General features: G+C 40.0%; 1 protein-coding gene across 1 annotated transcript in view; it reads left to right on the forward strand.

Moving 5' to 3' along the window:
- The window catches only part of CRIPT (CXXC repeat containing interactor of PDZ3 domain), a 4644-nt gene extending 3032 nt beyond the window's left edge, over window positions 1–1612 (forward strand). Inside the window, exon 5 of the mRNA XM_053939290.1 lies at window positions 1149–1612. Coding sequence (XP_053795265.1) covers window positions 1149–1213 — 65 coding nt within the window. The 3' untranslated portion in view covers window positions 1214–1612. The remainder of the gene's footprint in view (window positions 1–1148) is intronic.
- The last annotated feature ends 14313 nt before the right edge of the window (window positions 1613–15925 follow it).

Raw genomic sequence — 15925 nt, forward strand, 5'->3', positions numbered from 1 at the left:
ATTTGATCTTTGTTTCTGTATCTTTTCAGGTTGAACCTGTTATCTTCATAAAACTGAGAACTTTCTAAGTGCTTTAGGTTGTAGCTCTGACCATCAAAGATGTCATTAGGGCATACTTCCTGAAGCAAATGCAGTCATACAGCTCAGTGCTTCAGCTTTTGCATATCTCTGAAATTGAGAGGCAATCTCAAGTTAATTAATCCTTAGTTTAGATCTGGAGTCAATATTTAGTGGGCTGAATTTTGGTCACCAGAGTAAATCATTGTGCCATGTTCCCTGCTGTTGTCTTCCCTAAAGGACTGCTAGATATGATAGTCATGATGTCAGTGTATGAAAGCACACAATTTGGAGAAAGCAGGAGTAGATGCCACTTGACATTTTTTGTCTGCAGGTGAATGTTTGTGTAAATTGAGGTGATAAAAGACTTAGCACCTTTCTGCTTTGAAAGGAGAGGGAAAGATTGAGACAGCCCACCCCTCTGCCAAACTTGTGTACATTTTGGTGCTCTGGTCTTTTGACTTGACACTCTTAGAGTTTACGACATCAGTGGGACATCAGTGTTCATCACTTCAACTCTCAAGAATTCTTGGTGTTCATTGTTTTTCACTCCTGCTCTATAAATACCTTAGTTATATGAAAACATATTCTAAACTTTCTCAGTTCTCTGAAGCACTCCACCTGTGAATGCCCCATTTAGCAGTCAGTTTGTTGGTGACTGTATTTTCTTAGCCCTGCTACTTTCTGTCCATCTCAGGCCTCATTTGGCTACAGGACTTAAAACGATTAACAATACACCATTTTTACCTTTTTGTCAGAAGTGAGCCTTTCCTGGCTATCTTCAGGCATTCCAGCAAATTGTAGAGGCTTCCAGCAGTATTGTGAATAATAATGCTCTCAAAATGAAGCTTATTTTCTTCAGTGGAAGGATTATATACACACTGCACATGTTAATTTATATTAGGAGTTAAAATATTACTTCTAAGTTTGTAATATCTGTTGAGGACACATCTGAGAACAGATAGATTGCTAATAAGAGCTCATTTGGACAATTTCTTGAAAAAGATGCTTACAAAAACATAGTAACTGTGTTTTTGAGAAAATATTTTAATAATTTAAAAATAATTCACACACTTTTTGTGTGCTTATAGGCATCTGCTCGATGTGTGGCAAGAAGGTCTTGGATACGAAGAACTACAAGCAAACATCGGTCTAATTGTACTGACTAGTCTTTTTATGAACTTCAGCTTCTGTGTCTTTGTACAGTAACTTTTCTCTAAAATAATTTGTGAATATTACTTTCTGGAAGATAGTACTTGGAATGAGAGGTAAAGACAGCCTGCTTGCCTAAAATGTACATAATACTTGATTATTGTTGTTTTAGCACTAATATTAACTGGTATTTGAAGGTAATGGCTTTCAGCATCTGTTAGAGTTCAGCAGGAAGGAGAAGATGTAAGTGGATAAGTTGAAAATAGATTGCCATCAGAACACAGATCTTTGAGATTAATACTTTTTTTTTCCTATCACAAGTCTTCTGCTTGTTTCATGGTAATGGTTTGTAGATTAAATATGAACTTGCATCACCTCATTAAAGTATCTTTATTTAGTTGTATGCCTGTAAGTATTTATAATTATTCTCATCCCAAACTATTATGACCTCGCTCTTCAGATTTTAATGCAATTGTCCTGTTGTATTTTGTTTCTGCCTACAATATGGTTGGTTAAATCACAAATTTTTAAGCTAGTGAAATCTAGTGTGTTGCCCTGCCAGTTCTTTCTGTGGCATTGTGGTTTAGCCCCAGCCAGCAACCAAGCCCCACAGAGGCTGCTCCCTCACTCCCCCACCATCAGAACTGGGGAGAGAATTGGAAGGGTAAAAGCCTGAAAACGTGGGATAAAGACAGTTTAATAGGGAAAACAAAACATATAATTAATTCACTACTTCCCATGGGTAGGCTGGTGTTCAGCCACCTTCAGGAGAGCAGGGCCCCATCACCCATTATGGTTTCTTGGGAGGACAAACTCATCACTCAGAATGTCCCCCCTTCCTTCTCTTCCTCTCACTTTGTACACTGAGGATGGTTTCATATGGTCTGGAATATCCCTTTGGTCAGCTGGGGTCACCTGTCCTGGCTATGTCTCCTCCCAACTTCCCAAATACCCTAACTTCCTTCCCAGTGTGGCAGTGCAAAAGGCAGAAAAGGCCTTGGCTCTGTGTAAGCCCTGCTCAGCAGTAACAAAAACATCTTTGTATTATCAACTCTGTGTTCAGCACAAATCCAGGACATAGCCCCAGTAACCCACTAACAGTGAAGAAAACGAACTCCACCCCATCCAAAACCAGCACAGGCATTAGGACTGATCAGCTATTCCCTTGTTAGCCTCCAAGGAAACTTTACATATGGTATCAGGTGGCCCAAGGCAATAAAATAATGAGCATCAATTTCTAAATATCTCAGTCTCATAATTTTCTAAGTTAGTCTGTCTTTTAAATACTGGGATTGAATTCTATGATGTAATTGCTTATATATGTATATAAAAGATCAAAGCAGGCTGACTGCTTTTCAGCTCTGGTTTGATACAAGGAGTTAGTCTCTGAACATGTGAGGCTGACTGTGGCTCTGCAATTCTTTTGTCTTTTGCTTAGTTTCTACATATGAAAGCAATTTATGTTATGGAGCATAATAACTACTCCCTTTGCATGTATTTTAAGAAAAAGAATTATTCATTCTTAATTCATTGTTAATTTTTAATTCATTCTTAGTTTAGGGCAAAGAATTATTAATTCTTAATGCATGGTGAAGTTTTTACTAGTCCTATTTAATTGTTTATTCCCTTGCAACCTCCTCTTGGCAATTTCACACTTCTGCAACTGTCTTTCAGCTGTAACAGAAAAACTATCAATGGGAATTTCCCTATGGACAGATTCTGTTTTGGGTTTCCTTTTGTTCTCATTTTATTACAGAGGAAACTACATTACTAATGGAAACTGAAAAAACTGCTATTCTTTCTGTGAGGCAAAATAAAGAACACTGGGCTTGTAGTTACCCTCTTTGCTGTTGCCTTTCTACCATGCAGTAGTTGTGCTGCAAGTAGCCCTCTAAAGGGGATTGACTGACATTTTCTGTCATCCTTATCTATCCATTTTTGAGCATTTATCACCAAAGTTTCTCGTTCAAATGTGTTGGCTTCCTGCAATTGCTAAAGAGGTAACTATTTTTGGCATTTTATATTTGCTGAGAAGCTTTGTCAGCTTACATAGTGGAATGAGCTGGGCCTCCCCAAAGAAGAGAGGAATGCTGCTGCTTTTTATTGCAAAAGCTTCTCCTACTGTAACAACTGCATGGAGGTACATGGATTAGCTAGCTGGTGATAGCTTGGTGGTGGCCGCTTGTTTCCAAACACATCAAGAAATTCCCATATTAGTGTATATCTCTATGACACATCCTTTTTATGGGTGAGAACAAAATGTCTGTAATTGGCTTCAAGTGTCACAGCAAATCTTGTCAGCAGTGTGTGTGACAATTTCAGGTGGCAGGTTCTCCAATAATCCCTGACCTCTTCACCCTTTATGGATATATGCTATAAGATTGATTGAATTTTGCTATTGTGTGAATAAAACTTCTCTTCCTAAAACTGGCCAGTATCTATATTTCAAAAGCATGGCATCATAATTCTTGAATGAAATGGCATTAATTGAATGTTTCTTGCACTCTGTAAATATTGACATTGAATGAATACCTCCTTTTGAAGGAGGTATTGAAGACTGAAGAACAACAGAAATTTAAATAATATGATGCTTGGTTCATAATTATTTTGTGAATTGAGCTTTTTTACATTTGTGTCCTATTACTGGACAGCTGCTTTTGCATGTTAGAATCTGGTTTTTTGGGGGTTTTTTTGTTTGGTTTTTTTTTTTGTAAAAGGACATGTTTTGATTTGGTGGGTTTTTTTAAATGGTGGATACAAACTGTTCTGGTTTTGTGGTCATTTTTACATATTTAGGATCTTTCATCTGTAGCTCTCAAAGCTCCTCAGCTTCATGAGAGTATCAGTTCCTGAGATCTGTAAATTTTGCTGCTATAACACTCAACTTTGAGAAAAACTCCTTTTCCAAGCATTATTTTGAAGTCTCACTGCTTTAAATTTAGATCACAAGTCGTCCCTCTCCTGAACCTCAGAGATGTACCACAGTTCAAGGCAGCCTTGGCAGAGAAGCACTTAAGCTATTAAACTTATATACACCTTCTGTATAATTGAATTGTCATATATAAAAGTATATTGTTGATGCTAGAAATGTTTAAGCATGGGATGTCTTTCCGGAGACATTATGCAGTGAAAAACAAAATTTGTAATGAAAAATTGCCAATTTTGTTTAATGTACTGAGAAGAACACAGGAATATACTCAGATGATCAGCCTGTCCTCTAAATCACAGGTTACATAAGAGATTTGTGCTGCCAAATTTAGTAGGATTAGAATTTTCCTTGGTACTGCTGAATTCTTATTATATACTGTCCTTGCTGTTCCTTTGTGTGTTTGTTGGCCAGAACTATTACTGAGCTCAGTGTAAGTAACATTTTCATGCAGAGTATGAAGAGAACAGATTAGCTACATAATGTCACTGTGACTGGAGAAGCCAATCAGCTGAAAATTAAACAGTAGATGTTGAAGGGTCCTTGTTGTGTCTGGGTGTTCTCCCATTCATTCCCATGTTGTTTTATTTTTTTAACCCTGCTCTTCCTGCTGCAGAAGCTGGAGAAAGGACCATCCAAGAATGATCGTTTGGCAATACTGTTCCAAAGCATTAAGACTGTTCTAATTGTTTACTTATAGAAATGTGGTGGTGGTTTTTTCCCTCTTTTGTTCATTCTGTTCCTTCATCAGCAGAATAATAACCAGAAAGACTTTGTTTTCTATACAAGGGCATTACTGACCACTTTGCATTCAGTTTTTCTTGAAAATGGACCAGACTGGCACCAAAATCTTCCTTCTTTTTTGGCAAAGTAAGAGATGTGCAGATTTCAAATAGTAAGTCTGTTGCAACTGCTAGTTCTGGCATCACTCATATCATCAGCCCATCTCTCTGCAATGCCTCAGATTGTACAAATCTTCCAGTTCTGCTCCACCTGTAGATGCTTAGGCCATGACCCTCTGCCAATCTCCCCACAGTCCTGGGCAAGAATGGCTGGTGCTTTTGTATTATCAGTGGTCATTAAAGCTATATGCAAAAGTTGAAACACAGCTGTTCAAAGTAGTGCAATGAACCATGTTGCTTTATTTTCCTAATACAAAGCTGTAAGTTTCCTAGATACACAAGGTTCCCCAGCATGAGAGATTCATTATTCATTGAAGGATGACAGCCAAGAGACAAGTTCTTTACATCTAGTCTGACAAAATTTAGTTTATGATAGGGCCTCTGTGCTGTGAATAAAATTCTGAAGCTACCAAAGTCTTTAAAATTCCCCTTGACAAATCATTGCTTTTCTTGGATTTGAACTGGGCTTCCTGATTTCACGTAAGTATATATATATATATATATATATATAGCCTGAAGATGTGCCTTTTTCTGTCATTTGCTTTGGCTGTTGAAGAATCCAAGAGTGGTTTTTGGCACTGACCTACCAGTTGCTTAACAGAACTGTCTATTCAATGAGCTCGGGTTCAGCACGGGGATGTGAACATACCTCCTTTGCTTATGAGTTTCTCACTAGATCACTGGTTTAGAAAATAAACATGGCCAGGTGCAAAAGGGAATAGTGGTGACAGGAAAACTCTCCCTCAATATCATGAGAGAATGAAAACATTGCTGCATCACAGTTGAGGTTTGTTATTAAGCAAAAGTATTTTTGCTCTCCCAGTCAGGAGAACTGGTTGGACAGTATGAGAAAGCCTGATGGCAGCCCTTAGAAATAACAGACCCAAGTGTTTCTTTTTGTGGGGGTTATAGCTGTGCCTCATATGAAGACCAGCTGGGTTTTTAACTGCTTGTCTTCCTCCCAGATGTGCGCTTTTATGGACGAAGCTGTCATCTGAAATTCATCAGTAGCTGGTTTTTTATCAACTTTTATGGGAGGGGCCATAGTTCATTTTGCAGAACATTTCCCAGCCTAGCTTAGAAATAGTGGCCAGGTAAGTAGATCAGTATGGATTTACATAAATTTGGTAGGGCTGCCCTGGAGACAAAGAAGGGGCCACCATGTGCACAGTCCATGTGGCATCCTGCAGTGCTGTTGTGGAGGCACCGGGCAGAGAAACTCCTGGCGGTAGCTAAAGAAAAAAGTGTCTGCTAGTGAGGGCAACAGAATTCAGGTTCTAGAAGTCAAAGTATTCAAATTTAATTTCTGTGGCAAAATCTAAAACATTACAAACAGTGAACTGTGTGGGTGAATCTTTGAAGCTTCTAAGGGAACTTTGTAGAGAACAGCAAATGAAATTTATTTCTCAAGTTTTTGCTGCTAATATTCATAACCCTCCTCCCCACCCCCCACCCTTTTTTTGGGATCCCGATTTCCTGGGTAACATACAAGCATTTGTTCCTGGTGAACTTTGAGTAAGTGCAGTACTGATAGTTGCACTGAGGAAAAAATAGATGACCAGGTATTATGACACATTAATTAAAAAGAAAAAAAAAAGTTTTTAAAGACTGTCACATTCATTATAAAAGAAAAACCTTTAAAAATTATTTATCTTAGCTGAATTAAAAACAAATGGTCATGCAAATATTAAGGTTATAAACCAGCTTGCAATCTCCATGCTTTTTTATTCTATTAAATATTTCTGAAGATTGTGTTGTGGTTTGGTTTTTTTTGAGAAACAGCTGGGGGCCAGGGACATTTTTTTTTAAAGTTTAAGCTTACTTAAGCAAATAATGAAAAGTTTCAAATCCTTTCCAGTATAAGGCTGTATATGGCAAGGTCATGAAGATTCATTGGAGGTGAATATATAGGTTAGCCAGGTTTTGACAAGTGTGCTTGTCACATGCTAGCTGTGAAAAGCAATTCTATAAACACTGTTCAACCATGAAGTGCCATATGCTCTGGCTTTATTCCTGCCTTTATATCCATAATGAAAATGTCACCATTTGGACTGAGGGAGAGAATGGCAGGACTAGGACCAGTAAAAGTGTGTGGAACACAAGTGCACACTTCTGTCACTGAGCACTCGGTAAGCATTCGTTTTCCCTTACAATCCCACACCAGGTGGATAAATGAGAACCTCTCAGCTGATTTGTCCAAGGCTGATGAGGAAGTTGGTGTCAGGTTGAGGTAGGAACTCACTGAAAAGAGCTGTGGCATTTGTAGTTTGCTGCGAGATGCCTTGTCTCTGAGTGCCCTTTCCATGTGCAAGCTTTTGGCACCCATATGACCAGGGCACAGCAAGACAGGAGTTTGACACAAGAAGTGTTTTAGTGAAAGAATTAGTTTGAGAAACCAATACAGCAGAGTTTTCATATGGGATTTTTTTTCCCCTCAAGGTCCATTCAAACAGTTTTCCAGAACATTTTATGTGTGTGTCTAAGTTTCGTACCAGTACTTAGTACTTTGGGCTATGCTGCTGTTTTGTTTGTGTAAACATTTCCTCTGTATAATTGGTCAACTTTCAGCATCAATTCAAGTTAGATAGGAATTTTGATATTTATTGAACATTTCATACATAAAACTATCAGTTCAATTTGTTCTTACTTGAACACGTATGGGCTATATTATCCCAGTTCTGCCAAAGATTAAGGCATATCCAGCTTGTTGTAGCGTGTTTGTCAAGAAGATGGGTCAACAGGATTACAGTGCTTTGAAGAACAACTATATCTGAAAGTACATTTGCATTTGAAAATGCTGTGTTCATAAAACTGGTAAAACTAGGAATACTGAATAAATCAATAATCTGATGGAAAAAAAAAAAAAACAAAATCTATAGAGGATAAGATTTTGATTCAAATTAACTGTCAGATTTTGACACACTTCTTGATGCAGTATAGTATCTCTTTCTCCCAAGTATTGCTTCTCATTTGGTTTAGAGGTGAAAATATCTAAGGGTCGTTAGGGACTTAATTCCCATTAAATTTATTTCCTTGAGAATGGGTGCTTGCATCAAGCTGTATAATAAGGTACTGCAAAGTACATGTAAGGTACAAAATGTGGCATATCAGAGCAAGTAGTATTTTTTTATATACCATCACCATCTGATTTACTGTTACTGCAGGTTTCTTTCCAGAAAAAATTTAATAAAAATGCAGTTTGCCATTAGTGGGTATATACTGATACAATAGAAGCTGATTTTTCGTATTACCTGGTTGGTTCTGTATTCCCTTCAAAAAGTGGGAAACTGCTTCTGACATGCAATTTCTAGCTAGTGGTAAATTGTCTTCACTGGAGGAATGAGGTAGCCTATTAACTCTTGACTGAACATTTTTGGTACGTCGAAACAGGCTGAACATGCTGCACTGATATACGTTACATGGTACTTCATTGCATGATAACAGTGTATCATTCAACCCTTCTCCAAGTTGTTCTAGAAACTTGCTTTAGGTTAAGGAAAAGGATTAAAAAGGATTTGAGGGCTAAACAAATAAAGGTTTATCCTCTTCTTTGGATTCTGCAGAAGGCTCCATAACATTTCTATGTATTAGAGAGTCCTAATTTCAGGATCTAGAAACATTTCTGTGGAGTAAAGGGGCAGTTCTGGAGAAGAATGGCTCTCCAATGACATAAATCAATGCATCTTTTAGAAAACAACCCATAGAACCCTTTGAAGTGGGGCTAAACCCTCAAGAGCAGGGTTTAGTGGTCTGAGTCCTCAAGGATGCTTGGTCATCCAATTTTCCATGACATCTGGTTATTGCCTGCATGTCTTTGGGAATATGTAGTTAAATTTTTCTTCTGTACACTTTTTTAGTATGTGGGATGAGTTGGTTTGTTTTTGATTTCTTGTGTGGGAATGAGTAGGTAGTTTTAGATTCTGACAGTAAAATGTTAGAGTGGCATTATGCTGCAAACAGTGAGAGAATACCCCTCATCTGTTTTTTGTTGGGTAGCTATGAATTAAATACTTTTATTCTCTAGCAGGAATTTAAGGAGACTGCAAGGTGCTAACAGAATGTGAGAACAAAGCTGTGAAGTAGCTGTTTCTCTGATAGAGTTTCTCCAAACATAACACAATATGGAAGCTCTAGTGTCTGGCAATAGTTTTTACTGTTGGTGCTGTCAAACTGTTGTAGTCTGTTTCCATTTAATTCTTGATCAGCATGAGAAATTTCTTCCTTGGATTTGGTATCTTCTTGCAAGAATGCAAAATTATCACAGAACAATTAGGGGTGGAAAAATCCTCAAGGTCTTCAAGTCCAAATTTTGACCAAATACCACCATTCCCACTAAACCATATAACAAAGCACTAGGTCTGCTTGTTTTTTACACTTCCAGGGAGCATGACTCCACAACTTCCCTGGGCAGGCTGTTCCAATGTTTAAAAATGCTTGCAGTGAAGACAGTTTTCCTCATATCCAGCCTGAACCTCCCTTGGTGCAACTTCAGGCCATTTGCCCTTGATGATGCTGGTGACTGTCCTGCTGTTTGTCAGCACTGAGCAATAGAACACATATGCATCCATTCAGTGATTTGTTAAATCTTCAGTCTGAGTTTAATATTCTAGAATATTATGTCTGCATAAAGGTTCACAGCAGTATCATTTTTAACTTTTGAGAACAGCTCCAAAATGCACTTTTGTGCAGATAAGCAGCAGTGCCCATCTCAAGGCTGAAAATCCCATTGTATGTGAATTAGCCTAAAATGAAGCCCTGGAGCACCTCTGTCTCCTAAGTGGAGCTAACTGCAAATTACTTCACCAAGGTCATGGGATTTGGGTCCAAAATCAGCTTTGGCAGCTTGTACTTATGAAGTAGCATGGAGATAATCCTGCTGTGCTCCAGGCACATGCCATCACATATGAACACCAAGTAATGAAGTGAGCTGTTGTGCTAAAAGCATTTATTTAATGCTTTGAAAAGCCAGTAAGCGTATTACTAATGAGGAGTACAGGGCTGGGAATACAAATTATTGTACACCACCATATCGAATCTGACAAAAAAAGGTATTCGGGCCTATTCATAATATCCTGTGTACTAGATATCATTGCTATATTCTTTGTAGAATTATCTCTCAAAATATTTTTGTTTAAAAAATACTCAGCTGCTGTTACAGTTTGGATTATGTGACTGCTGTGGCAGTTTTGGGGTGCATTCAAAGAAGGCATTAGGGACTCCCAGTCCCATTTGTATAAGCCAGTGAAATACATGCCTAACTTTCTGCAGCTCAGCTATGGTTGAAACCATTTGCTACTCCTCTCTGGCCAAGTCTATGAGGCCAGAGTTAAAGCAGCACCCACTTACTTTAATACATACTTTAAACATTAATAATTTTTACAATCTTCTAAGGTCAACATATGAAAACCTTTCTTTTTTCTGTAAGGTATCTGTCAGGCATGACAAAGAGAACTTATTTTACCAGTGTAATCTATTTCCAATGCATCATCAGCCTTGCTATCGCAGTCATAAAGCAATCTCCAATATCACAGTCCCTTTGTTGCAGTTACATAGGAATACAGTAGGGTCACTGGCAAGTGCTGGTTTTGGGTCTAGGGTATATGGACCATTTTTCAAGTGCAGGGAGTATGCTCATTATTTGATAGTATTAGCCCCTTCAACAGAAAGTAGAGCTCATCTCTTGTGAGAAATCTTTTTTTCTACCCAGAAAGAGGCACCAGTCTAGAAGTTACAGGTATTCTTGGTTTGTTTGCAAAAGTAATCTGTCAAACCTAGCAGATGCCCAGCAGGGCCATCAGCAGCTGCCAGTAAAATATGTACATATGGTGGTTAGGTCTTAACTAAGCAGACCACAGAACTTACTCTTCATACAGGCCTCAGCTTCCTGCCAAGTCCCTGCCCACTGAGAGGTCTGGGCAATAGGAAAATATTTGCAGCATGCCCTTGAAGCTATTTTAGTTCAGGGTGAGATGCCAAGTCCTCAGTTAAGTACCTCACACACAGAATACCCTCCTGCCAATCTTTCTGGTTGCAGATGATGGCAAGTGTTTTGTGTGCAAGCTTTCAAGAAGTCTGATTGAGAAATGCTGTCACAAAAGATACCATTTCTCTGGCATGAAACAGCCCTGCCAGTAAAAAGCTGCAATTAACCATATAAATTACAATAAAATCTTATTATGTAAACTATAATTTCCTACAAAAAAAATCTGAGATAATCTTTGTTACTGGTCTAAACAAATCACAGTCTATCATTGGCATTGTTCCTGTTGTCTGTGAAAGAGCCTTGCCTGCTATAAGAAAGGGAAAGTATTCTCAGAAATACTTGGAAATATCTTGGAAACAGAAAAGAAGGACTTACAAACATGCTGGAAAGGAAATATGATCAAATTACATGCAATTAAAAAAAAAAGAAAAAAAAATTGGGAAATATAGTGACTACAAGAAAATGGTCTGGGAAGAAATAAGGTGTGGTGAAAAGGACCAAAACATGCCAAAACAAAGCTCACAGATGTAGCAAAATCAGGGGGAAAAATCAAGGAGGAAGACAGAACACTGAGGAGAAGATATGAGTGAAATGTCATGGATACCAAAAAAAAAAAAATCTTTGCCAAAATGAAATCCATCCAAAAACGTGGGATGCCATGAAGTGCAGGGCTATGGAACAAAGCTTGCCACATTGATCCCCATTGAAGTTGTAAGATTTCGTTTCCTTTCCTGAAAGGTAGAAGTGAGCAGGCTCAGCAGGGTGAACCCTTGTGCCTCACCAGAGTGTAACAGGGAAAGACAGATGAAAGGTAGGAGCACCTCCTCTCTGGAGACAATCTGAGAGAAGAGGAGTTTTTCAGTCTAGAGAAGGAAAGGCTCCAGGAAGACCTTAGAGCACCTTCCTGTTCCTAAAGGCAGCTACCAGAAAGCTGGAGAGGGAATTTTTACAGGGCTTGTAGTGATAAGGCAAATGGGAATGTATCTTCAGACTGACAGATGGGAGGTTCAGATGAAACTTTAAGTAGAAATTCTTCACTGTAAGGATGGTGATACTCTGGAACAGGCTTCCCAGAGAAGCTGTGGATGTCTCATCCCTGAAGTGTTCAAGGCCAGGTTGGATGGGCCTTTGGGCACCTTGTTCTAGTGAAAGGTGCCCGTGGCCATGGTAGGGGGGTTGGAACAAGAAGATATTTAGGGTCTCTTCCAACACAAACCATTCTATAATTCTATAATACAATCAGATTTTAATAATGAATTTCAGTTTTTATGTTTGGAAAGAGGCTGAGGACAACCCTTTTCTCTGGGGGAGTCTTGGACTAGGTGGCCACCCAGTGTGCCCACCACAGCTATTTGATTCTAGTGATTTGTCACAGCACTTCAAATCCATTTTCCAAGCGTGATTAGCAGCAGTAGGATTTATTTTGGGTAGAATGTGATACACAAGCACCATCTAGAGGATATAAAGGAGATGATGATGACTGTAGCTGACTACAGCAACAGCTGACAGCTATCTTATAGGAGGAAAAAGTTTTAAGGTTCCCCATGACTCAAACACTGCTGCTGAAGTGGCATTAACCCCTAGGGTTAATAGTTATAACAATTATTCTGACTTTTGTTGCCTCTGGGATTTGCATATTTTTGCCTGGCTCTTCTTGCTTTCCTTTCCCTCTTTCTTGATGATAGCAAGAGGATGAGGAATAAAGAACCAATTAAACCAGAAAAATGCATCACCTGAATTTCAAAGAAGAGACTGAAAATTCTATGCAGTCAGGACTGCTCTCTATATGGGGAAATCTTTAGAAGAAAATAACTGCCAATTTCCCAGCAGTTTCAGATAAGTTTCTGACATAGTGCATTAGAGAGAAATAAGACGACTCTCCTGTACTGCATCACTTGGCCGATGAGGATTAAATCTGCTTCACTTTACTGTAGACCCTGCAGCACAAAACCAGATCAGTTTCACTCTGAAAACTTGTCTTCTCATATTCTAGATGTATGGGTTCTTACCCACCTATTACTGTGAAAATGGAGTGATTATCAATAGGAAGACCATTGGGAGCTATGAAAGTTCCTAAATGTTTGTCTCTAAGATTATTGTTTTAGAGGTTGCAATATCTGGGTGTTTGGGGAGGGAAGGGTTGCTACAAGAAGCCTGGCAGTTTCCCTATTAGGAAATACATCTAAAATTAGCTCTGATACTGTCTAGTTGTTTTATAGAAGCCATGAAATTGTTGGTGCCTGAGGAGGAGGAAGATGATATCCTGCAGAGGTAATGCCTGTACCCTACGTGTGAAGCTCCACAACATGAGTTGGGCTGATCCAGAATGATGGTTCAGCCCTGGGAAGGATAGCTGGATTTTGCAGGATGATCCAGGTCTTTCTGACACCTCTCACTGAACTGTCCAGGGCTGGAGCCAGCTTGTGATGTTGGGGAAAGCTCAGTGGCTCTCCAGATCCCAGCCTCAGGAAAGCAATTCCCTTCCTCATGAAACATCACTACTGCTACTGCAAGCCTCTTCCCCTGGGAAACCACTCTCATCCTAATCAGGAGGGGGCAGTTCCTGGGAAGGAGAACAGAAACCCAGAAGTTGCATGGGCCCATTCCTCCCTTCCTGAGCTGTTAGCCATTTGTTCCCCAGTATCCATGTACAGAGAAAGGAGAGAGAAGCAAGAGAGAGAAGGGATGATGCAAAGCAGCGAAGCTCTGGGTTACTCACAATTGCTGAGTGTAGACACAGGGAAGGAGAAGCCCATTCTACCTGAAACTCCATGCTGTGAATGGCAGCTGGATGCTCCTTATCAGGAACTGGAATGATCTGCTGCAGCAACAGCTGAAACCACTCACTTGCAAAATCTGAATTGGTGACTTCTTTGAAGAGCTGCAAGTGTGCAGGGAGATTAAGAAGAAATCAGATTTCTTTTTCCTTCTGAAATTGCCTGGTTTTAGGGAGACAGAAGTGGGTAACTATTGGTGGAACTGCTGCTTTCACTTAAAAGCATTACACTGGTCTCACAGTCAAATGGAAATCATCTCTTTCTTTAAATAAAATGGGCATATTGTGTGAGTATGTAGAAAATTAAGGAATTGGCTGGCATAGTGCTCAAAAGAACTTCCTTCCCTCAAATTGTGGACTCCTATCCACATCCGCTGCTGGGCTGGAAGTGGAAGCAGCTGACTTACCTGGCTGCAGAGGAGTTTGTGGGCAAGGGCTGTTCAGATGGCTGCTGGGACAGCCAACTTCCCAAATAACAAGAGAAATTCTGTATTACACCAATACACCCTTGTCCTATCAATAAATCACATGGGACAGCATGGTCCCTTATAGGTTTGGGACCAGTCTAACAAGCCTGGCTGGCAAATATACACCTTCCCTGCATTGCCGAGGTACCTCTCCCCCTGCTTAGTTGAATCCTTGCTGGTTCAGTTTCTTTCTGGCTTTGTTCCCTTCTGTTCATCTCATTTTCTGTTTGGCTCAGTCTCAACCCTCGTTGCACCACAGAGACTCTAAGAAAACTCTGTCAGCTCTGACTGAGCAGAGCAGCCACATAAGAGTTCTTGCACACACTTGGTCTTGATTGTTGTCCAGCAGAGGCTCTCACCTGCCAGCAGATTCCAATGTGGTCTGTGAGTATCATCTATGGGGCACATAAGAGCTAAGAAAAGCAAAGTAATTATATGACAAATTTTCAACCCAGCTCAAACGTTTGCATCTGCTGGAAAATAGCTAGAGCAGAAGAGTTCACAAACCAAAACTGTGAGTGAAAACCATTGCTTTGAACTGACTCTGGTTTCCTTTAACCCTGACTCTTGTAAAACCAGACCTGTGGCAGCTGTACAGATTCGAGCCACTGCGTGGAGCCAAAGAAACATTTTTTGAGCAGCTCTACGGCTCCCAGATCCCTCACGTTAGGATGCAACACGGCCCACTGCTGGTTAAACTCCCTGGTGGTGAGGTGAGGTGCTGCTGTCTCCTGGTCCAGGAGATGGCCTTGCCTGTGAGATAACTTAGCAGTGCTTAACAAATCTAAACAGCTGAGCAAAACCATCCTCCAATGCCACTCTGTGTCCTGCTCGAGCTTCAGCACAGCTGTGATGGAGACCTTGGCTAAAAGCACACCCTCAATTGAGTGCATGTAACATTATAGGATCTGCTTCCAGCTTTCCAGATGTGATTGATTTCCTATGTACTGCTAAAAATACCAATATTCCCTTTATAAAGAGAACCTTTCTGACCCACAGGGGACAGGAGGCATCTTCAAAGCACAGCGAAGTTGGACTGTGCTTTCCAGGTTTGGACAACCAGGTGGTATCAGGGCTGTTTACTTGCATGGCCATGAGCTACACAGACAGGTGCTCCTCCAACCATTCATGTCTCACTTCAAAAAGATTTTGGGGGCCTCCTCTGCTACACTGGGAACTGAATGCTTAGCTCTTTTTCCTGTTTAATGGCAATGGCTTCCCATGAACTGTGCAAGTAGGACCTGTGCTGAGCTTGGGAAGAGGAATAATAAATGATGAAAGTGCAAAACTAGCAAGCAAACGGACAGTGGTACACTATGGTTTGGAACACCAGGTACCAGCAATGAAGGAAAACTTCCCACCATGTCTCAGCAAATGGTACCACCAGTAATTTTAGGTTCTTTAAGCATTTTTCAAGCAATAGTGTTCATTTTAGTCAGCTAGGATGGCTCCAAACCACTGTTTCATGCATCCAGGACTTGGAAAACTCTGCCGAAAGAGGTGCCTGCACTTCCAGAGCAGCTGGGCAGCCACTGTGGATGGTGGGTGCAGCATGAAGGGCTCCCAACCTCTGTGTGCTGCCCAGGGAACACTGCGTGGCACCAGCACATCCTGAGTCAGACTTAAAATATGAAACAAATTGTTTGAATTCTCCCTCGGAGA

This window comes from Vidua chalybeata, chromosome 3 (assembly GCF_026979565.1).
Source record: "Vidua chalybeata isolate OUT-0048 chromosome 3, bVidCha1 merged haplotype, whole genome shotgun sequence".
Classification (NCBI taxonomy): domain Eukaryota; kingdom Metazoa; phylum Chordata; class Aves; order Passeriformes; family Viduidae; genus Vidua; species Vidua chalybeata.